At 42.4% G+C, this 24994-nt stretch overlaps 1 protein-coding gene across 2 annotated transcripts in view; it reads left to right on the forward strand.

The window, feature by feature from the left end:
• The window catches only part of LOC109194212 (polypeptide N-acetylgalactosaminyltransferase 18), a 171459-nt gene that overhangs the window by 82063 nt on the left and 64402 nt on the right, over positions 1 to 24994 (forward strand). For both annotated transcript variants that reach the window (XM_005449193.3, XM_003439526.4), the window contains exons 2-4: positions 7741 to 7948; positions 8050 to 8216; positions 17381 to 17567. In XM_005449193.3, coding sequence (XP_005449250.1) covers positions 7741 to 7948; positions 8050 to 8216; positions 17381 to 17567 — 562 coding nt within the window. The remainder of the gene's footprint in view (positions 1 to 7740; positions 7949 to 8049; positions 8217 to 17380; positions 17568 to 24994) is intronic.

Genomic DNA, 24994 nt, shown 5'->3' on the forward strand with positions numbered 1-24994 from the left:
GTTTTGCAAATCGGGCTCATGTCCCATTTAAGGTCTTCGTCGGTTTAAGCTGTTTGTATCCCACACATCAGCCAATGGGGTTGAATGAACACAAGGTTGCTGATTTTACACTGAGATTTAACACGGAGAATCAAAAACAAGCATTCCAAGCATTTCATTCCCTCAAAATAACAGCTGATTGCTAATAGGATACAATCTCCAAATCCTGAATGCTCCTTTTTGTCGTGACATCATTCAATTATTCCTCCCCAAATAAGATCCAGCTCTGAATCATCATCACAACCCTCCAGCAGTTCCACTCCACGCTAACGGCCCCGTACTTGTATGCTAATAATAGCGACTCTGTCCTCAAAGACGTCTCCATCACTTTAGTTATGAGCATTCTTCTTCTGTCTCTGGATTATTTTATTCTCTGTTGTTCAGTGGATGTTTGCGAGTCAGCGTTTGGTTGGAAGTTTGACAGTCAAAGGCACAAACAGATCCTGTACCCAGACTGCGTGCAGCTGTGATATTCCTGGATTTTATTCGCAGTTCAGTTTAGACTTTAAAATCCTTTTAGTAACTCTTTAGCCCTTTAACTGAATTCCACTTCCCTCTGAAAAACTGCCATCCAACACTTCATCTCCTCATCTACCAGCCGCCTGTCAATCAAAACGCAACTGACAGCCCAGCTGGTGAGCTCTTACGGATCGTGCTGTTACCCAGCCAGTGTTTGAGCGACAGCAGTGTGCTGGAGGTGGCCAAGTTTTCCATCATACCGAACGAGCACCGCATTTTTACATGACATGATCATCAAAACAGAATAGTGCTTTAGAGTTGTTATGTTTTGTATTTTCAGAAATGATGCTGGTAGCAGCTTTGGTGATGAAGAAACTGTCAGAATGTGTCTGAAGCAGCTTTTAGGAGGCGTTCAGCAGCAGTAATGGGTTGTTGCTGTATTTCTTCCAAACTCTATAGACTGTTTATAAAAGATAGATGTAGCCACGCTGGTGTCATCCAGTTTCTTGGCCCTGTTGTGAAGCCTCATGCTGTCTGTTTTTGCCATTATCTTGTTGGTTTTGTTTTGTTAAATGTGACGCAGTGAGGAAGGGAGGATGGTTTCTCACGTGGTAACGACCTTTATCATTCAGGACATCGTGCTGTATTGTTTTAAGACTTCAAACTAGCACTAGAGCCCATAAACTGATGAAGAAAGTGTTTACTGAGGTCATAAAGAAAGAGAACTGAGGCTGGTGTTCCCATAGACGTCTTTTCAGACCTGGAGGTACGTCAGTGTTTGGCTGGTTGGCTGTCACGGATCTACGAGGCGTCCGATTCCACGACTATAAACTCTTGTACAGTTTTACATTGGGGCCTACAACTTGTCTTTTATTCTGATTAGAGGCAGTTAGAGCTGTTCTGTCGAAGGAATACCCTTCACTTATTATAGCAGGAAATATTCTGATTAGTTTTAGACCACAGTTATTTTTTTGAACCTACGACAGTTGATGCTGCAGACACTCAGCTAAACAAATGTGTTTTTCTAATTATTTTATGTAATAACAGGTTTCAACTGTGCTACCATAATTGGAAAATATGTTTTCTAATAACCAAGTAGCCTTTTAAAATGATGATTAGCAATAGGTAACACAGTGTGCCGTTGAAACACACTCGTGAAAAAGCTTCTACATAGGTTAAAATATTCAGTGATTTACTATTAATGATGCCGTTTTGTTATATTTGATTAATTTAATGTAATTTTTCTTTTACTTTCCTTTAAATAAAGGAACATTTCTTAGAGACCTCCTCTATAAAAATTCACGTTGTTCGTTCGAGCTTCAGTAAAAGTGGATAACGATAGATTTCACATCCAAAATAAACAAAATCAAACATTTGCAGCCCCTCGTCCAAATAAGAGTGTTTGCATCGTTTCTTTTAATAATATATAAATTTAGTTTAGAGCACAGCTTCTATATTTTTGGTAAACCTTCGCATATTGTTTACAGTGATTCTAATCTGGAATAGTCCTGCTCTCAGTCCTGATTGAGGCCGATCTCAGCTCTGATTGCAGAGGTTGTGCTGAGGCTGGAGAGCCGGTCGCAGCGTGCAGCCTGCTGAGCCAATCGTATGTCAATTTTGCATAAAGTGACTGGAGGACAAGGTGAGCCACTTTGTCACCCAGCAGTGCGTCTCATTTCTAATCCATTAGGTTGTAGGGAGTCCGGCTCTGATGCCCTCAGGTTTGCAGGAAGTGTGTGTGTGTGTGTGTGTGTGTGTGTGTGTGTGTGTGTAGGGAGCTGTCATGGTGTCTGTCTGAGCTAATAAAAGTGTGTCTCTCCACAATCTGATGAGACAAAGCTCAGGGTTTCCTAGTTTACAGATGCCCGGGGATGAATACCTTCTGTCACATCCCTTTTATCCTTGTTCTCCTCATCACTTTCTCTGCCTCTCCTCCTCTCCATCACTCTCTCGTACCTCACTCAGCATCCTGTCGGCACTTCTTTGTCCTCTGTGTTTTGTGCTCTTGTCATCATTATTTTTTGTTCCTCCTGTCTTTTTCCTTCTAGATTCCGTTTTATTAGATTAGTAGATGACGTTTTGCTCCCTTGCATCACCAAACCTTCTTTTTAAGGCCATAAATGCTGATTTTCTTTCCAAATTTTGTTACCTCACCCTCATTCTTTTCTGGATTTGTGCATTGTGTTGTGTGTAATTACAGCTGAGCAGATATTGATGTAACGCCAACTTCCTACGCCCCACAAGGGTACGACTGGACAAAGTTGCACTGTTTGCTGCAGCAGTGCAGTCACGGCTGCTGCTGGACTCAACAGTGAGCATCATATTTGTGTGCTGACTATCTCACACCGTGTGTTTGTGTTTGCCTGATCTGCCAGTCAGGTCACATTAACATTCATATGAAGCATGAGTGAGACGTATTTTTAAATCCTGGTGAATTTTAAAGCATATTTCTCATCCCAGTCCAGGTCCAACGGTTTCCTCCTGATACTTAATGGAAGCCAGGGTGGCGTTGCCAAACCTGCATGGGCCTGTGTATCCTCCACAGATATGCCATCACTGATCCATCACAAAAGTCGTCACACTGAAACATGTTACAGGCAGCACAATGTTCTCCACACATGTGCTCAGGGTGAACCTGCTCTCATTTGTGAAAATCACAGGGCGGCAATGGTGGAACTGCTAATTCTGGTATTCTATGGCAGATGCCAGTCGGGCTCCATAGTGCCAGGCAGTGAGCTCAGGGTCCACTAGATGGTGTTGAGACTGTTTATGATTTTGGTGGGATAAGGGCCCTCTACGGCCCTGTCTATCTCCTGGAATCTCCTCCATGCTCTTGTAAAGAAAAAAACATGTCAGTGTCCTCCACCTATGAAACCATTCCTGTTTTGGGGGTTGTGTCATTGTTGCCCCTCTAGAGCTCCTGTTGTTCATTTCATGAACACCAAAGCAGCTGAAACTGATTAACACCCCCTCTGTTACTTAACTGACCAGATCAATATCCCAGAACCTAAATTGACTTGATGCTGTTCTCTGATTAAAAACTGTTCCTTTGATGTTTATCAGTCGTGTATAAACATAAAAGCATATTTGGTCCTCAGATTTCCTGTGGAAATCCACAGTAAATGACACACACACACATTCCTACACTTGTAGTGTGCTAAATTTGACTTTAATATTACACTGTCACACGCCATCAGCACTGTGTCCCTGTTGCACCTACATCATTTGTACAAACACTTGGTACTGTATAATACGCACACGGACACAACCTCAGCATTGTCCCACTTTATTCTCCCTGACGTCTTGTACAGAGCTATGATGTGCCCTCCAGCTGTGCTGTAAAGGGTAGCTTGGTCCAACTGAATTAGTAATGAGGTTTGTCTAACACAGTGCGGTGCAGGTCACAGCACACTCCCTCTGCTCATCTGTTCTCAACCCGAGCACAGAGCACACACACACGGGTTCAATCTGCCATCCATCTCTCTTTTCCCCTCTCCAGTTTTTTTCTTTTTTTGTCTGTTCTGAAAAGCACAATGCATTAACTAAATGCATCAGTGAATATAAATGGCTGCAAATGAGGTGACTTAAAACTCTTAAAAACTTTGCATGACTCAGAATGCATTTGTGGCCAAGAAAAATGGAACACCGAATCATTTGCAGTGCTTTTAGGGTGCTTATTATGAGGCTATGAGTGGACTTGGAGGGAGGTGCCATTTCACCCACGAGGGCACTGAGTATGTTATTACCAAAGGGGGAAGTACTGCTGTTCAAAGTAATAAAAAAAAGCCATTCGCCGTAGGAAGGAGGCACTTCACAGTCCTCCACTGAGGGCTGAAAATAGAAGTAGAGATATTCGGCTGGTTGGAGTCAGAATCTTAAAGTCAAACTACAGAAACCAAAATTAAATCACAGTACAAACCTGTGGAGTATGTTACTGTGATGTGCTATAATCACCTGTGACCAAAGCATCCCAGTCTGGAGAAAGCTCCTGTGTTTGAAAAAACACCACCAAGTCACGATCACGTGATCGAGTTTGTGTTTTGTTATTCATCCCTCTAAAGAAAAAGCAACTAAAGAGCTCAACCGAATTTTTGGACAATTTTTGCACCTCTGCTTTTTTCACGAACATAGAAAAGAATAATTTATCACCTTTCAGGTGTTTGAAAATGTATCACCATTTCTTGTCGGACATTTGTTTTTCCTTTTTCTTTTTACCTCCGCAGAGAAGGTCGTGTTTTTGGTCCGTGTCGATAAATGTGAGAGCTCGAAAATGTTTTAGTCAATTCTGATGAAACTTTGTAGGGGTGCAGAGCAGGGTGATGTTAGCAATCCTTCAAAATTCAGCTGACATCCACCGACGTCTGCACTGTCACCTTAATAGCAGATCACTACATATTACCCATTACTACATATTATTCTTGTAATCCAAATAAAGCCCTGTCATGCTGTCCTGATCCTGATCAATGCAGTTTTGTTTGTTTTTTTAAATATCAGGACCAGAGTGTGACCCACCTCTTTTTCAGGCTTTTTTAAATTTGTCTTTTGTTGGGCATCGTGTTCGGTCATGTGTTGATAACTTGCCCAATATGTGACTTCAATTCAGTACAAAATTATCCCATACATAAAGGATATTGTCTTATTAAATATTTAATGCAGAGCAGTGCAGTTGGCAACGTCGCACATAGTTTGGGGGGCAAAGACACAGTAGGACACAGTATCTATAAAACATGTGCAGGCTGCAAAGGAGCACGCTCAAAGCTCAGATTTTCACTTGAATTCACTTTCTGCTTGAAACTTAAAAAGTGGAAAACATTCACCTTCAAAATGTCTGTGAAGGTTCTCAGTCATCCAGGTCATCGTAGTCAAAGGAGTTTGCAAAGAAAAGCGTCTGGACTTCTTTAAGTTGCTTGAAGACGTTTCACCTCTCATCCGAGAAGCTTCTTCAGTTCTAAGGTCAAATGGCCGAGAGTCCCAGATTTAAACCCAGTGGGAGTATCCCCCCCAAGGAGGGACAAAGGACCCCCTGGTGATCCTCTAATCACATGCGCCAAGGTGTGAAAGCGGGTGTGGGACCTAATCAGCCAGGGTTTCGGGTGAGCTCATTGTCAAACCTGGCCCCACCTTGTCATGTGAATTCCTGAGGTCAGATGGCCCAGGATGTGAGTGGGCGTTAAGGCGTCTGGGGAGGGAACTCAAAACTGGATTATAGATGGCAGACAGTTGGTGCCAGGTTTGACAATGAGCTCACCCGAAACCCTGGCTGATTAGGTCCCACACCCGCTTTCACACCTTGGCGCATGTGATTAGAGGATCACCAGGGGGTCCTTTGTCCCTCCTTGGGGGGATACTCCCACTGGGTTTAAATCTGGGACTCTCGGCCATTTGACCTTAGAACTGAAGAAGCTTCTCGGATGAGAGGTGAAACGTCTTCAAGCAACTTAAAGAAGTCCAGACGCTTTTCTTTGCAAACTCCTTTGACCATTCACCTTCAAAGTAACATTTTTAAAAAAGTGCTTTTACTTTTACTAAATGCTCTGTTTCTGGTTTGTGTCACACTCACGCCGTGAGTAGTTTGTAGACAAGTCACCGTCTTCCACGCAAACCCAGAACCCGTCAATTTGCTGGTAGTCGGTGTCACCTGCTGACCACCGGCGACCACTTCCACAGGTTCAAGAATACACGTGCCGATGCTAAAAGCTGATTGGGATCTGAGGAATCTGGTGAAAGCCTTGGTGTCTTTGTAAAGTTGTGGTGCAGTATGGTGCGTTATTCTTACTGGAGAGACCATTCGTGTTGGGAAGCGTCTTTACCAACCACCAGGTTTGAATGCTGTGGCAGACTGGTGTACCCTGACTCACTCATAACAAGCTCATGGGTGATCAGTTGCAGTCATGATGTTGTTTATTGTTCAGTTGGAAGTTGTAGATGAGAACTTTAAGCTTACCGACTTTCCCCTTTTGAGCAGAAGGTACTAAATGTTGCCACCGTGTGTGAAATAGAAACCTGGCGCAGCACAGTGGGTCCTGCCACATGTCAAATGTCTTACAGCGTGACAGCCCAACGCTACAGTACGTGGGCTCCATGAAAAGGGGTTCAAAAAAGTGAGTAGCAGGTTATAAAAGTTGACAGCGCTTTGAGCAACTGTCACCGCTGTCATGGGAAAAGAAAACAAATACTTTTTGATCTTTTTGAAAAATTGAATTAATTCATATTTCTGCTTTTTATTTTGTTTGAGTTTAACTTCAAGCGTTCAAACCGCTGTGGTGTATATTAGACATTCAAGATCGTGACTTCCACGCTGGAGTCTCGTGGCTCAGTGTTCAGTTCATTTTTATGGATTGAAAAAAGTTTTTGTTTATATACTTTCTGTGTTTTCAACACCTTCACACCTGAGTGAGGAATTCCAGCCGGCCTCAGTTCATGAATATTTCATTTTCTCAGATGATCCCCATCTTCTGGCGATTTGGACAAACAACAGACCGCTGCATCCAAATTCTGCAGCCTGCACAGTGAAAACCGGAATATATTGAAGCCTCTTCCAGCCTCTGTGCATGCTATATGTTTTTTTAATCGATCATTTCAAACCACCAAATATGCCTCAAGCATGTTTTTGGTTGTTATTGTTTTCCACCAGTTCAGTGCTGCATGTGTGGTGCAGAAGTCCGAGCTGATCTGAAAACCAGATAGTGTCACATTGGGGCACATTAGAGGATTTGTATCCACTTCTGCAGAAATGAATCTGCGCAGCTGCCAGACGGTGTTATTTGGAATGACAATAAAAATTCCTTTCTTCAATCGCATTTGAGTTCCATCCTTTTTCCTGATGCTACAGAAATGATTCTTTCAGTAAACAGGTTTTGTTTGATAACCACACAGAGTGCTTTGACTTGGTCATAGTCATTTCTCCTGAGAAAGCACTGCGAATAGAGCTGAAGGAAGTTCATTTGTCATTACATCCTGCAGTGTAATGTTGTCAAAAGCATTTGGCAACACAGTGGTTAGTGAGGGTGATGAACGCTGCTGACGGAAACTACGTCTTTAAATGACCGTAACTCTGTTCTCGTTGGTGCTAGAGACAAAATTCAAATGGTTTCTGAAAGAAACGCTCATATTCGGTTTATCACAGAAGCACAAAGCATTCACAAGGTGCAAAATAAGTCCAGGCAGCCTGTGTGATACCTAGGTGAAAAAGGGTTAACTGTATAATCACATTCATCGACCGCTCCCTCTCTCTGTCCACAGAAACCCCTCTGAAGGATGGGGAAGATGCGGCATCCTCGTCAGACGCAGCCTCAGACCCCGCCTCCTCACTCTTCAACCACTGGGGTCACGACCTTGGCCCGGAAAGCCGAAGGGTTGCCCTCAAGAAGTTCAGGTACTATGGCTACAACGGTTACCTTAGCGACCGCATCTCCCTCACCCGACCGATTCCAGATTTACGGCCTGACGGGTGAGTGTCGGTTCACAGCTGTATGCGCTGTTCTCCTGTAAGGATTTAACAGGATGTGATTTTAGCTCACAAAGCTTCTGAATGTCGGCGTTTCCCCTCAGATGCAGAAATATGTCCTACTCATCAGACCTTCCCCAGCTCAGTGTCATCTTCATCTTTGTCAACGAGGCCTTGTCGGTGTTGCTGCGCTCCATCCACACGGCCATCCAGAGGACTCCGTCCCACCTGCTCAAAGAGATCATACTGGTGGATGACCACAGCAACAGCTGTAAGAATCTTAAACCTTCCTCAGCATTTCTTTTTTCATGTCTAGCTCTACTTGCACATCTTCTGCTTCCTTAAGGGGTCACCACATTAGATCATCTTCCTCCATCTCACCCTATCCCTAATATTTACCCCTGTCACTCCGACTCTCTGCATGTCCTCCCTCACCACATCCATGAACCTCCCTAGATGTTCATGGATGTGGTGAGGGACGTCCTTTCCTCCTCCTGCCTGGCATCTCCAGCATTTCCACTCTCCCTCCTCTGCACATGTCCAAACCATCTCAGCCTCATGTCTTTAACTTTGTATCCAAACCGCTGAACCGGAGCTGTCCCTCTGATGTACTGGCTTCTAATCCCAGTGGAAATCTTAGCTCCTCCAGCTCAGCCTCCTGTCTTTTTGTCAGTGCCACCATCTCCAAACCAGACCTCAGAGCGAGTCTCACTACAACCTTGTAAACCTTCCCTTTCACTCTTGCTGCTATCCTTCTGTCACAAATCACCCCTGACATTCATCTCCACCCACTCCACCCTGCCTGGACTCTCTTCTTCACCTCTCTCTCGGATGGTTGACTCCAGATATTTAAACTCATCCATCTTCACTACCTCTGCTCCTTGCAGCTTCACATTTCCACCCGTCTCCGTCTCATTCACACACGTGTTCTCTTTTGCTTCTACGCTCGCTACAGATCACAGTGTCATCTGCAGATGTCGTGATCCATGCCAAGTTGTATTTCTTCTAATGCTTTAACGATGCTTTTTTTCTGGGGGGTTTCTAATCAAAGTCTTCTTGATCTTTTACTTCATGTAGTACTGGGTTCTATGTGAAACTGCAGAAACTTAGTCAGTGAGGAAATCCATATTCAGAAAGCTGCAAAGTGTCATTTGCAAGACAATACAGTTCTAGCTTTTAAGACAAAGATATTGCTGCCTCTAGGGATCTGCAAATAAAACACATCTTCTGAGTATAAATTAGTGTGTCTGTATTTATATGTACATTTCAGAAACAAAGGTCTTCACAGGCCTCTTCTCTGTATGTAGATTAAGATTCTATATGCATTAAATTATTGATTTTTCAGTTCTTCAAAGCAGCTCTTTGGCTGGTTGTAACAGCATCATATGTGTAAGATCAAAGCTGCTCAGTCGCAGCGTTATTGTGTGTAAACAGACTCCAATGATAAATCATTAGTTTTCAAGAGGTCTCACGTCAGGTGGAAGAGAATAATGCACGGATAGAAATAAAACAGTATATTTAAAGCTAAAGTCACACTGAAGCCTGACATGATTTCACTGTGGGCACAGAAATGAAAAGTCTAAACAGAAGAAGACAGAAAACTGTAGAAATGAAGTGGCGTGGTAGACGGCCTCTGTAACACCGTGGCATTTTGCCCGTAAACGTCTACAGCTTACAGGAAATAGTATTAAAGGCTGCTAAAAATATAAAAACTACATAAAATAAAACAAAACACTGTTCTGCTGTCAGTGTGAGAGGAGTGGACTGTTAATGTTTCCAGCTCTCACGCATCCAGCGTGTGGCATTAGCCCAGCCTTTTGTGGACAAAACAGTCATTAAGCTTCTTTTTTAGCTTTAACATTAAGCTCGTTCCACATTTCAGCCGAGGCAGACAGACCTGTGAGGCTAATAATGAGACTCGTGAATCTCTGATTCACCCCAATCAGTTGCAGCAGATGGCCCCGCCCCTCCCTGAGCCTGGTTCTGCCGGAGGTTTCTTCCTGTTAAAGGGAGTTTTTCCTTCCCGCTGTCGCCAAAGTGTTTGCTCATAGGGGGTCATATGATTGTTGGGTTTTTCTCTGTATGTATTATTGGAGGGTCTGCCTTACAGTATAAAGAGCCTTGAGGTGACTGTTGTTGTGATTTGTTGCTGTATAAATAAAATTGAGCTGAACCTGATGCATTTCATCCAGGTTTGACAAAACACTGACACGAGCTGAAGTTGTGTTTGTGGCTTCCAGCTGTTTCACTTTGATAAAACCCTCAAGCTTCCTCAGAACCTGGGAGCTGCACAGCAGCAGTTGTTTTGTTAATTATTTCCACCTTGTTCTTAATGTCTTGCTTAGCAGTGAGTTTCCCCTCACAGTGAGAAAGTTCTTGGTTCAAACCTGTGTGGAGTTAGCATGTCCTCCCTGTGCCTGTGTGGGCTTCTTCCAGGGAAATTTCAAACGAATGTGTGCCGACACATCTAAATGCTTTGGATGAAGAAGCGTGATACAGTTCAGCACAGCGAACTATCAGCTTATTCCATTATTCAACTTGTTCAATAAATACTAAATAAAGTAAAGAAAATAAAGTAAAAAATTATAGTGCTTCACAATCGAGGTGCTAAAAAAATAAAGATAAGAAGCTGAATTTTTTGAAAAAGACCACTGAGTGGCTGAGAGGGAGAGAGCTGCAGAGTCTGGATCCACTGCTGCAAAGCTCTGTCTGCTTCCCCTCTCAGCCTTGTGTGCTGCACAGCTAGCTGATGCATAGATGCAAAAGTTCACTGATGTCCGCCGGTGCTTGTCCATGCACGGCTCTAAAAGCAAAAACCAGAATCGTAAAATGGACTTTGAAGTTAACTGGGTGCCAGTGCAACTGCATTAGCAACAGTGTGATATGGGAGTAGTTAGAAGTCTCAATCAGAAGCCTCGCTGCAGCTTTCTGAACAACCTGCAGACGTTTCAGGGAGGTTTTGGTAAATCCAATGAACACAGATACACAAATCCAAACATAATGAAGTAGAGCCAGAAATAACAATCTCCAGTTCAGAGCGTGGCACACTGGTAAATCGACTCAATCTTATTTAGTGCTTTTCAACTCAAGCACTTTACGAGCCATTCACCCATTCATACAAGCACTTTTTTTCTGTGCCTGCGGTGCTTTCTATCACTCCATCACTCTATCACACTCCAATGAACCCATCAGAGAGCAACTCGGGGTTCGCTATCTTCCACAGTGATAGCTTTGCATATAGACTGGAGCAAACGGGAAGTGAACCACCAACCTCCCAACTGCACAACCTCCTGAGCCGCAGGAGATGGATATTGTCTGCAAGTATTCATGTGAACATGACAGTTTTTGTCCCTCATGTGTTGAGTATTAGCTTAACAAATGAACTTGAAATGAGATCAAAATGAAATCTGCTGATTTTCTGACCGACAGGGGCTCAAACACATCTACTAATCCTCTGACCATAGAAGCGCTGTGTATCCAATATGGTCCCTCCACGGATGGTTTGTGTACCATTAAATTAACCCAAGGGTTAAATTTGAAAAGTAGTTCAAAATAAAACCATAAATGCCTTCTAGTGGAGGTCGGAGGTGATGGCTAACATCCCGTCAGTTAGAAGACCGGCTCCAGCATTAAGCCAATATTTTAATGAATGCATTTAAAAAATAAAAACGATTTTGAAACACCGTTCCCGGTTTTATTGTTTACGCAAATTAGCTGCTTCTTCCTTCGGCCGCTCCCTTTAGGGGAGTCCACAGAGACTCCCGCCTGACCTCATCTGTCAGTCTGTCTATCACCACTGCAAACAAGAAGGGGCTCAGAGCCAATCACTGATGTAATCCCACCCCCACCTTCATCCCATCTATCAGCTCCTACTCACAGCTCACCACCATGACACGGTCCTCATACATGTCCTGCACCACCAGCCTCACATACTTCACTCCTGACTTCCTCATGCAGGACCACAGTTCCTCTCTTGGCACCCAATCATATGCCTTCTGTAGATTCACAAAGAGCTTCTCTATACTTCTCCATCAGCACTGAATCCAAACATTAGTGCTGTTTCTCAGCATGAGCTCACACTGCAGCTCACTGATCATCACTTTTCTTCTTAACCTTGCTTCAGCAACTCGTTCTCATATCTTAATGATATTTCTCATGAGCTTTATTCTTCTGTAGTTACTACAGCTCTGCACATCAGTACCAGCACACTTCTCCATTTCTCAGCCATCCTTTCATTCTCCAAGACTGTGTTAAGTCTGCTGCCCTCTCTCCTAAACATCTCTGTACCTGCACAGGTATGCAGTCTGAGCCTGCTACTTATCCAGTCTTCATCCCCTTCATAGCAGCTCTCTCTTCCTCCTCACTAATCCTCTGCACTGGTTTACATTATGGCTAAATACATCTAAATTGAAATTTGCTAAAAATTTGTCCATCAAATATTTTAATGTTGGACGTCACTAGAAGTCTTTCTTTCTCTCTCTTTTTTTTTTACATCCTTTTATGCTGCTGTATGTTCCAAAGACACAACTTTAACTGTATCAGTTTCCAGTTTTTGTTGCATTTCTTCAGTTTTCACATCGGTTAATAGAACGAGCGGATGCTTCAGTGCACTGAATTCTATTCTGTGCAAGTTCGTCCAAAGCAACAATAAGACAAAGTTTTTGACACGGTTTAGACTCTATCAGCATTTAAAGAATGAATTCACAATAATGTCATTTACACTAGGGGTAGGTGATATGCATCCTTCTGTTACATGAGTTACTGTTATTGATGATTAACTACCTTTAAACAATGTGAATCTGTCAAGGTGCCAGGAGCAGCAGCATTGTTCTGCAGTAGCAGTGCCACAGCAGGGTATACAGGGTCAAATGCAAGCGGTGTTATTAATGGAGGTTTTAAATAAAAGTACAACATAACTGTTTAACTCTTCAACAACATTAATAACTAAGGTGACGTATCCTTGTAACAGGAGCTGCACAATATTGTCACATAATAAAGGTGAAAAATCGTTTCTACCTGGGATGTATCTCACTGTCTTTCTATCATATGGAGTGCAGCTGGCACATTCTGCAGCAGTGACTGAGTCATTTGTTTAATTTTGGGTCGCACATCAACAGCTGCTCGTATCACCTCTAGCGTGTCTATAGTTGTACTCGACAGTGTGTTTTTTCCCTCAAGTTTGTTGTTTCCACCTTTAGCAGTTTAATTTTTCCTGATGAAACTTGACACAATGTCATGCAGAAATTTTTACATGATGTTATCGTGAGCGGTATGAGAGTAAAAAATGACATAAAGCTGTAGCAATATGTAGTTAGATTGTTAGTTTGTTTGTTTTTCTGTGTGTTTTATTTTAAAAGTGTAAATTTACTAAAGGGATTAATAGAGTGACAGGATATATTAGCTAATATGTAGCTGTTGTGTTTCCAAAATATATAAAAAACTAAACAAAAAAGAGTGAGGACTGACGAGGGGTCAGTTAGCTTAGCTTGTAATAGACTGATGGAAACCTTAATAGAGCAATATACAAGTTTTCCAATGTAACTTCAACCTCATCTTAGGCAAAGGCTAATTTTAGCCACTTGAAGCTGCAGATTTCATCTTTGGTCCCAAGTGGCAGCAAAATTTCTTCAACTCAACAAACTTGTTGGAATGTTTAAACATAGAGTGAAATGAAAAGGGCCAGCCAAATGAAGAGCTAGTTAAAGTCACTCCAGTTTGATGAAGAGTTTATCTTCACATTATAGGACAGAGATCCAGAGTTGAATAACTGCAGCATGCACTAGCACCTTTAGTTGAGCTACAGCCTCAACTGGTCCACGTTTTATGCCCCACGTATATTCTGCCTAGGATGGAGCACGAAATCAGGACAGGTGTAGGCATTAGCTGCATCACTGGTGCATGAACACAAAGTCAGACTTATTATAGCAGTCACAGGCAAAGCCTGGATGTGGCTTGTCTATTTGACTTCCAGTGTTAATAATTGCATCACGTACAATGAAACATATTTCACTGCTGCCAAATCTATAATTACCATTATGAGAAATCTGTCCGTGCGCCCAACGCCTGCAGATTTTATGGGTCTGCCACTGCTCCTCTGTTCTTCAATAATACAATATATCAGAGTTTAGTTATGGTTGCTGCACGGGGTTGAATGCTGATTAGTGGAGCAACCAAGGGAATGAATACGTTTAACATTTAGCTCAAATTATTCTCTCCTAATGCATTACAAGCGTTCAAGTTAGCAATTCTTCGGGAAGTAGCCCATGATTTAATGTTTTTGCTTTGGAATGAGTTACAGCTGCATGGAGGTAATTTATAATGAAGGCAAGTGATGAAAGATAACTGAGTAAAAGTGCAAGATCATTAATGCTGCTTATTGATCATGCAGGGTGTAATTATGACAAATGAGGGTCAACTGAGGCTAGATGAAGGCAAAAGTGGAAATGCAGGCACGCTCGCTAAGTGTTGCCACCAGAATACTAAATTAGACTTGAGAGGCTGTGTTCATATCACTTCAGGGGGCTTATCAAAGATCACTGAGCCATGCAAACCTCCATTAATAGCACAATGACAATACTTTGAATCTTTTTGAAAGCTTTATATGAATTCTATTATAAATACAGTACTGGGAAAAAGTCTTCCTTTGTGTTTTGCTTGGAAAACGGGGAAATAGATGCAATAATGCATTGAAACATGTGAACATACATGGAAATACAGTATATAAGGCAAAAATGGTGTTTGTAAAATTATACCAGAGGACCAGCTCCTGGTTGATAGAGCAGTACACCAGAACTCTAAGATCAGGCAGACGTGAGAACTGTCTGGATTGACCACCGGAAAGCCTGTAACTCAATGCTCCACACATGGTTACTGGAGTGCTTGTCACTGCACTGATGACATTTTTCTAGAACACAATGTGACTGAAGGCCAACTTTTAACACACACAAGTGCAGACTACACAAAGATGATGACTGTCCCTGCTGCTGCTCTGCATATCGTTCAGCTCAACACTAAAAGTAGATATGAATATAGATTATGGAGTGGAGTGACCATCAGTCACCTCCTGTGCATGGATGACATCGAGCTGCATGCCACGAATGAGCGAGACATCAACTCACTAATCGTTTAACATCTGCAAATACGTCAGGAAGATTGCCCCCTGAGATGAGCTACTCCAAGAGTCCCTCAGGCAGCTGAAGACAGATGGTGATGAGGGACAGGAAGAGGAACGATCATGGACAACTAAGTATCCGTATGAGATGTGCCATCGACAGACAGAGGAAATGACTGGCATCCAGAAATCCAACCAGTGTCTAGAAAAGGTTGGCTTAAAGGACAGATCATGGCAGCACACCAACAGGCCCCAATAGGCAGGTCCATAGAGGCAGGAGTCTACCACAGCTGACAGGATCTAAGTTGTAGACTATGCACAGGTCCCCCATTTAGAATAAATAAAGAATATAAGAATTATAAAGAATATAAGCTGTGCTGTTCTCCACCATAAGGTGGAGAACAACACAGCTAAGGTCCTGTGGAACTGTGATTTCTGGACAAACAAGCAGCTGCTGGCCAATCAGCAAGACGAAGAGGTGGCTGACAAGGAACAGAAGACTGCTGTTCTGATAGATGTGACAGGAACAGCAGGAAGAAGGGGCACGAAAAAATCAAGAACTACCAGAGGCTGAAGAAACAGCTCAAGGAGATCTGGACGAAAAAGTCCAAAGTGGTCAGTCAGGGCTCTTCCTCTTCACTTGACTATATTTTATGTGAAAACATGTTGCATGGTGTGGGCCGGGCTAATTGGGCTTGGTGGGCTTGATTTAATGATTTCATTTTTTTTGAATGCTTAGAAGCCATCGCATATGTACATATAACACAGTAAGGTGCTTTTCAGATCCTCCCAACTCCTGTTGTAAATGAGCCCATCTTTCTTCCAGGTCAGCGGCAAACTGTGGCTCATTAAAGAGAAACAGAGAGACTAGAGAATCCAGGCTGATGGTAATAATGAATAGAAAAAGAAAAGCAGCAGCCGTAGCCTCCAGGCAGGATTACAACACAGAAAAATCACAAGCAGGAAATGAAGACGTCCGCTGTTCCACTGCGGGCAGATGTTATATACGTGTGCCGTAAATATTCTGTGCATGTTTCTGTCTGTCTGAATCAAGGTCTGTGTGAAGTCACTCAGGAAGAAAAAGAGAGGCAAGAAAAAATGGAAATGGCTCCAGGGCTGGAAAAGTGAAGATAATGTGAAAGAGCCTTAACTCACTTACCGATCACAGAAACACAGTCAGACCAAGCATCATAAAAGACAATGAATTTATTTTTCAGTAAGATCCTTAATGACTGACTGAGGTATAAACAGCAGGAACGTCATTAAAGAGACCCAGACGAAAAATGTATTCTTATAGGGCCAGAGGGTCTTTTGAGGTCCAACTCTGATGTTGAATAGTCAGGTCTGGCTAGCAGTCAGTTGAGGTGCGTTTGGATCAGCACTGCCATTGTCAACTTCAGAAAATCAGTCACACCACCAGGATCGACTGTCTCGGTCACAGCTGCTGTAAATATTTCAGATAGGAGAGGCTCCACTCTCCAACCATAAACTACACCTGTGACGAAATATCATCATCACTGCTTTTTGTGTGTTCTCATCTTTTTGCTTGAGAAATACTCGGTCTCAATTTTATAACTTCAGTTGCAAATGAAATGCTTGGACTGAGCTCTGCTCCAACATCATCACCCTCCTGCTGTTTTGCATACTAACAACTCCCTGTGTTCTTCTAGTAACATCAAATACCTTTAATCTGAAAATACTGGCCTTAAAAAAAAAGCAATATAGGTTAGTGAAGGGGTTTTTTTTACAGTCAGGTTAATATCCATGCGAAGTTGTGATTGCAGTTGGTGGAAAAACAGCATGACCGATATACTTTTTACTGGTCCCAGCACAAGGAGCCGTCAGTTGGTTTGGACCCTGATACGAGCCATGATGTCATCAGGGTTTTCTCCAGAACAAACAAACATACTCTGTGTGAGATTGGTAGTTTGTCTCTTTATTTTTATTCTGAATTATAAAGAGAACAAAGTCTGAACTATGACGAAACAATCCTTGTCCAAAACCAGTATGTGCACATATTTGTCCACAAATACCTGTAAAGTGTATCTCAGCCGCTGACAGTGTCGTCTCATTGTTCTTTCCGTCTTTTAGAATTATACCTAATGCTTCGGTGTACTCAGCAGCGCTTCCTTCCTGCAGCTCATCAGTTTAACTCAGCCGGTGTCCTCCTGCACTGCCTTTCCTAGCATTTGGAATTATGTCAATACAGCATGTGTGAGCTTCTGTGGAGTATTGTCGATTAGATCAGTCACACAACAGATGTCAGTGATCGTACTTCTGCTAACAATATGTTTAAATCTGCATGTGTGTGTCTCTCTCTCCAGTGGAGCTAAAGGAGCATCTGCAGAACTTTGTGGATGAGACCAATGTGCAGCACGGCCCGGGGTTCATCAAGGTGGTCCGCCATGATAAGCAGGAAGGACTGATCAGGTCCCGAGTGAGCGGCTGGAGGGCAGCTTCTGCCCCTGTTGTCGCTTTGTTCGACGCACACGTGGAGTTCAACACTGGATGGTGAGCAGTGTTTTTCACTTAATTCTAAATTACTACTACAAGCTCCGTGCAGCTGCTGGCTCACGCTGGCAGCGAGTGTAGTTTTAAGGACATTTGCACCCAAAGACATTGTGAGGTCCACAAGAGAACAAGATTCTCTCAGCATGTAGTACAGGGCTGATGCTAATGGCATATAAATAACAATAATAACTTTTCAGAATCAAGAATGGGATCATGCAGGTGCACTGGGACATGTTCCATAATTAACACCAACACACAAACTCTTACTTGGATTACACAACGTGCATAGATGTCGTACATTTGCAACACCAGATTAGCACCAATTCAAGCTGAAAATAGTTCCCGACAAATGGACAGGTTACTCCTGCTTTCAAAAATCCACAATGGCTACAAGCTGAAGAAAACAATACAAGTATATAATCATGAGGCATATGGATTTGAAAAATAAAGCCGTAGAGAAAGGTGGGGGGACTGCAAATAAACATGTTCACAGGTTTTATGTTTCCACAGCAAAATTAACCCTTCATAACATTGTAAACTAGTGTAAACCACAAGTGTATTACAAGCCCAGCCACCCACCATCATGAACCCAGTTCATTTCAGGTGGTGTCATGATGGTGTACGAAAGGGTGGCACTTCAAGCTGGAGAAAGAACCTGACACAGCCACTGCAGGCCCTGCTAACACCTATAAAGCCTCGACACTGCACCTAAGTCATAATGAGACTCAAATGACTTCTCTTAAAATGTTAATAGGTCCACTCATCGCTTTAATCACACTCTCAGTCCTGATATATGGTGTATGGAGAAACTGAACACTTAATAGTTTTTTCTGAAGATCCTCCTTTTCTTAACAACGTTTAAATTTAGAACACCACACAACACTGGGGAAGTCAATCTAAAAGTACTGTAGCAAAATTTAAACTATTACTGCCTTCAGTAACATATGACCAGCTACTCGTACTCCATGCTTTGCTTCCATAGTGAAGTGTGTTAGTTAGTGGGGCTGCAGGCTTAAAGCAACAAATCAGAGAGGTTTGTCTCTCTGATAGAATTCACAAAGATAACACGTGAACTGGAAGGGAAACGGCATTTTACGTAGTTTCTTACTCTATCAGAGAAGCCCACTGTGAAGCCGAGATATCCTATAATGCGTCATCGACGGAGGAAAACAGGATTAACCTCTGAGCCCTGCATTCCTCCATGAATTTCTTTCAAATTTAATGTGAAACATTAGAGAAAAGAAATCATATTTTCCCCACAGATGTCACAGATATGTCACAGATTGATTCTCTCCACCTGATCTTCATCCAACATGTCCATCAGACCCTCTCCCTACAATCTTAGCATTAAATAATGCTTTGATTTTACATATCATCAACTTATCTCTGTTAAGATTATTACAGACCACAGGCTTTTAACCTGTACCTGTGAGGAAGCCCAAACACACAGATGAAGCAAATATCCCAGACTGCCTTCTTTCATGTCGGATCATTTGATAGTTAGGGTTGTCTCTGTAATATCGTGGCGTCTTTACTTCAATGTAAAGCACCTTGAGGCCTTGTGAATTGGTGCTATATAAAACAATTAAATTGCACTGATTGCACCAGCAGCAGTGTAAACTAAAGAGAATTATAGGTAATGCCCAGAAAGGAGGCATCTTTTTCCTTCGTTTATTACAGCAGCGGTTGAAGAATTTCAGCACACAATGGCAGAAATAATCTATTTATAAGCTGATTCATGAAGGGATCGCTGCATTCCTCCGACTACTATAACAAACTTGCGGTGCTGTAACCCATTTTCTCACATATTCATCAGTCAGACAGGTGCAAACCTTCAGTTCCAGAGAGCCACAGAGGCAGCTCTGACATATTTATTTGAATTTTAGGCCACAAAGTTAATCGTGTGAAAGGCTGGCAGTGAAGTGATTTAATTCCAAACACCCGGGTGGATAAAAGAGATGAAGTGGTTGAGGTGTTCTGCTAAATAAAGGGGTGCTTAATTAAACCTGCAGCGCTCTGGTTACGCACTTTGTCTTTCCTCCGATCAAGAAAGAAACACATCTGCAGTGACTACATCACAGAATCACTTAATCCAAGTAGAAACGAGGATCTGTTCAATGAAACCTGGACTAAATTCTGCTGCTTGAATGTCAACGATAATATCTGTGCAGTGAATATTGACACAACAACGCACCAAAAAAACAAAATAAATAAAGTTTGATTTTTAGTATTTCATACTTTCTTCTTGTAGGCTTTAATAAAAGGTCACTGTAAAGCAATAATGCTCATGCGGGCTGACATTAAGCCAGAATTATAACAACAACCACAAAGTAAAGGCAGCTGAGGTAGTGGCTCGTCTGCGTGCTCATTCTTGGAAACATGTTGTGTTTTTTCTGACAGTGTCGAAGGAAGCAAATATTTGCCACAATCACCTTTGTGATGAAAAGAAGAGATCGGTATTTGCATTGTGAAATCTGATTTGTCACATCCCTTCAAAGGAACTCTGAGTCTGAATACATGTCCAGCTTTTTACGCCTCAGTCTGGAGGCTGACGGGGGTTGTTGTCATGGAGAGTGGGCGGGCGTCTGTGAACACGATGACGAAGAAAAAAGGCAACCTAGGATTGTTGAAATGGTACCACACCAACGTTATAGGCACCTTACTGTCCAGGTCAGAGGTCACGTTTACTGAAAGCAAGTTAGTCACTGTTTGGTCATGAATACTATCGTGACAGGACAGGTTGTGATTAAGAGAGATTGTAAAGATTCTCCTGTAGATTAACATTAACATCAGCAATTAGAATCTGATACTTTTTAGAAAACAAACAGTTGTTTTACTTTGTGTCAGTTTTGAAACATAAAATCCTTTAACTTATATGCAGCGTTTGTTGTTTACACTGGAACACGATCTGACCGGTGACATCGAGTGGTGAGACAAACATCTCTGTTCAGTCGTTTCAGTTTGAACCCGAGCGTAACGCAACGTTACAGACATTACTCAAACCAAAGAGAAGATCATCACATGAGAGAGTGGTGTGTGTGTGTGTGTGTGTGTGTGTGTGTGTGTGTGTGTGTGTGTGTGTGTGTGGAGGAGGGGTCTAATTGGATAATAGACTGCTGAGCTGAGTGACCCGACACTGCACTGTGTTCAGGAAGCTCGGGATGTGACAGCTGCTTGGCTTTCAGGGCTACATTACATGTAATATTCCTTCGTTCATGTTTCTTAAAGTGATTAAACTCGCTATCTAAGGACATTAAGACTTCTTGAGGGTCAGAATTGCTGGCATAGCATTGGGCTTTAGTCGTTGCTAATATCCAGCAGTACTCGTGAGCTCGGTTTGCCATTGTAGCACATCAAAAAGAAGCGCCGGGAACATAGGTGCACGTCTTTTGAAAGTTATCTTCATCCACAAACTTTAAAATGTTTCATCAAAACAAAAGCAATTAAAAAGTTATTATTGACATGTTGTTGTTTTTATTATTTCGAATATCAGGAGAGATCACAGTCTTGATTCTATTCACACATACATACTTTTGTTGCTCCATAAGGGCCCAAATAAGAGTTTATAAATACGTTTCCATAGTGATGACCACTGTAGCGGACATCACCTCAGATGCCCAAACCACCTCAGTCGCTCCTCTCCATGTGGAGGAGCTGCTCTTCTCTCAAATTATCTGTAAAGCTGAGCTCAGCCGCCCTGCAGAGGAAACTCATTTTGGCCACATTCGTTTGGTCACCAGTCAGAGCTGATGACGACAGGTGAGGGTTGCAGCACAGATTGACTGCTAAATTGGAAGCTTTGCCATTGCTGAGCTCTCTCTTCACCCCAGCAGCCTGATATGAGGGCCGCATTAAAGCCGATGCCGCACCAATCAGACTTTTCATCTCATGCTCCACGTTCCCATCACTTGGGAACAAGATCATGAGGTAATCCTTTGCTTGCAGCAACACAGAGAGAGTGATTCATTGTTTATCTGCCTGTAAATAATAACAACATGATAAAACTTTGCTATCACGAGTACTTAGTCAGTAGCCCAAAATAACCCAATATAAACAAAGGCGATGGTTAAAAATCATTTTTCTGCATGTGTTTGAACATATCCAAACCTAATGTCAAGAGAGAGACTGAGCATTATAAAAAGTCCTCACACAGTTCCTTTTCATTTCCATTCAGCGGTGTCACTTTCTCTGACATGTCCTATATAAATCATTGATAAACTTTAACACATGAGGGCAACTTTGACCTACGGAGCTCACACCTCAGTGCTCCAGTTACGGCTGCATGACTTGGAAACATGTTTAATTCAGCGACTAAAATGCAACACTGCGCGGCGCCCTTTGAAGATCGGTCCAAAGCCTTTGAAGCTGCTTTCTGAGGGTTTTGATGTTTCTGTGTACAACTGGTTCAAGCTGTAACTTTCATATGCAGTTCACACTGTTGTTGCCAATAGTTCAAATCAGGCCTCAGATAAAGGATTGATAACGGAGTCCCGCTGCAGCAGAGATGCTCTGGAGGTTCACTGGAGGTTGAGTCTTTCAGAAGCAAAGATGAATGACTGTGTGAGCAAATAGTTTAGCAGTAATGTGCTTCAGTGTATTCGTGTGAGGAACTTGGGGATTTCTACGGAGGAAAATTTCACAGATTGTCACAATCTGCAGAAATCGTGAGACGCTTCAGTCAAACCGTCTCATGTTTTTAATCGCCATCCATTCGGTTTCTAAATGGTTGGGAAGAGGCAGCCATGTGTCATCTTCACGTACACAGACTAGTAACAGACTAGCATTACTAGAACTTGTGCTTTTCTAAGTAGAAGGATAACTTTTAAGCCATTTTCCAGTTATTTTCATGTTAATTCTTCATGTTAATATGCTGGACTGTCACAGCCGTCACCTCTCTGCCCGTGCTGTCAGCACAGTAAACTGTAGTCTGTTAGCTCAGCAGGATAAGAAGTGTGCTCCATCCTTAGCATTAAGAAAAGAAACGACATCTTTTATTATCAGCACACACATTAGCTTATACACCTGTGAACGCCTCTCTTCTTCTTTCTGCTCGTCCCATCAGAGCTCGTCACAGCAGATCATCTGCATTCATCTCAGCTCGTCCTCACCCAACCTTCAAGCTTTACATACAAGTCACTGTAAGCCTTTTCCTTTGCCACCTCTCTCCTTCCTGTACACCTAACCTTCCAGTTCTCCCGTCTGCCTGATTATCCCACTTTTTCTTTGCTAAACTCTTCCTTGAAATATTTTCCTGCACTTCTTCATTCCAGCACCGAGTCTACTTGTGTGTCCTTTTTGCTGACAGCAGCCTGCAGTAATTTGTTGTCATTCTCAGCAAGTCTCACACACGCTTCCTGAGCAGTCCCAGCCCATTCTTCTTTGTTGAATCTCTCATCTCCTCCAGATTTGATGTTCCTCTGACATGGACCGTGGTCCTCAGTTCTCCCTACAGATTTTCAGTGGGATTCTAGTCCCAAAAAGTGGATTCTGTTTATCTGTAGCATCCAGATAAACAGAATCAACTTGTGGAGGGAGTTCTTCACCAGCACCAGCGTATGTTTTTAATCGTCCTATTGAACAGAAAAGGAAAAGAAGAAAAACGACCCAGACCCAGTTTTGCTGCTGACTGCTCGAGGTTTTCTTTTAAAATTTTCACATATATTTCTTTCGTCACGATTCATTCCACCGTCACTAGTTCCAAGTTCCAGAAGCACTGAAGCATCCACACAGCATAATACTCCCACCATTGTGTTTCACTGTGGGGACCGTGGTGTTCTTTGGGTCGAATGCCTCTCCCTTGTCTAAACATAAGCAGCGTCTCTGTGGCTAAAGACCTTTAGTTTCATCTCATCTGCAGAAGTGGAGTTTTTCTTGGTCTGCAGCCTCGCAGTCCATTCCTCTGCAGGTTTCTAGTGACCGTCTTCTTGGAGACTACACTTCCTGACTTGTCCAAGTCACTCACTCGTGTCTCAGCAGTGTTCTGGGGTAGTTAAACACATCTCTCACTAGTTTTCTTTCTAAAGTCTTTGAAATCTTTCTCTTCCTACCTCTGCCAGGCTTGTTCTGTACTTGTGGCTCTCTTTGAATTTCTTGATGATGCTTCTCACTCAGTTCTTGACACTTGGAAATGCTTTTATAGATTTGTATATCCATCGTGTGCTTTGTGAGCATCAGCAAGTCTTTTTTCTAATCTAAATTGATTTCTTTGCATGAGGCTTTCTCCGGTGGCAGCTCAAAGACTTGCTGAAGTTTTTATACTGTGTATACATTTGAAGGTGACCCTCAGCTTTAACTTGTCTTTGGCCATCAGTGCAGAACTTTCTGAGCTCAAGTGCTCAAGTGCTAATTGCTGAGTTGAGTTAAAAAGTGCACCTGAATCAGGGCGAGGGCATCGAGCAGTCCTGCATGTAATGGTTATAAATAAGACAAATAAGCTTTCCAGTTCACTAAATAGGTTTTCCAGGTCTCATCTGCTCTTTTTTCCCTTTCTCAGGTTTTCAGCTTGTTTGGCTTGAGTGGTCTCAGGTGTGTTTCACTGTTGTTCTGATATTCACAAAATTTACTCAAGACATAAAACAAGAGATTAAAGTCCATCATTCATACCGGCTTAGGAGACGCGTTTTCTATGACTTTCTTCGTTGTATGTGCCACGTTCGTTGTTTTCTGACAGTATTTGCAGAATTGAGTGAATGACTTTCAGTAACTTTTGCATTTTGTCAAGAACTGCCGTTTTTATCAGAGTTAATGTGCTGTTGGGCATGGTTGGAACAGGCTGCCATCATTTTTAATGGTTCATTTCACTGTTTAGCTGCACACTGATGAGTAAATCACTTCTGACAGTTCAATCTGCTGTACGGTACGACTCTGCAACAGCGACAGTTTAACATCTCTTACAGTCCCTGTAAGAAATGACTCTCTCACTCTGATAACTGTGAGAATATCCTCAAAATATTAACAGGTTTATGAAGCTGAAGAAGGCTTTTAATATGAAACCAGTACAGAAAATAATTGTATAAAAAGTATAATCCAGTATACGTAACAGGAGGACGGGGGAAAGCGGTTATCTTAAGCAGCTGAGGTGAATAAATCAGTCAGTATGAGATGACGTGGCATCATAATGATAACTAGCAGCGTCGCTCCCAGTTATAGCCATTCCAGAAATATGAAAGGACTTTTACTGGTTATTGAAGATTTATATTTTCTGCTTCATTTGAAGGCAAGTGGCAGCTGTATGTAATGTTTAAGGTGGAATGTTTTAACTGTGAGTCCCTGACCGTCCACTTTGTCTTTGTTAGCTCTGTTTCATGAAATGAGCTCTAGTATTGATTAAATTCCACCTTGATTACATCAAATCCAGATCTGAGTGATGGACGTGTGGAGCAGCATTACCTGAACATCACCCAAAATCGAGCTTTATCTGAAAAAAC

The sequence above is a fragment of the Oreochromis niloticus genome, linkage group LG7 (assembly GCF_001858045.2).
Source record: "Oreochromis niloticus isolate F11D_XX linkage group LG7, O_niloticus_UMD_NMBU, whole genome shotgun sequence".
Lineage (NCBI taxonomy): Eukaryota > Metazoa > Chordata > Actinopteri > Cichliformes > Cichlidae > Oreochromis > Oreochromis niloticus.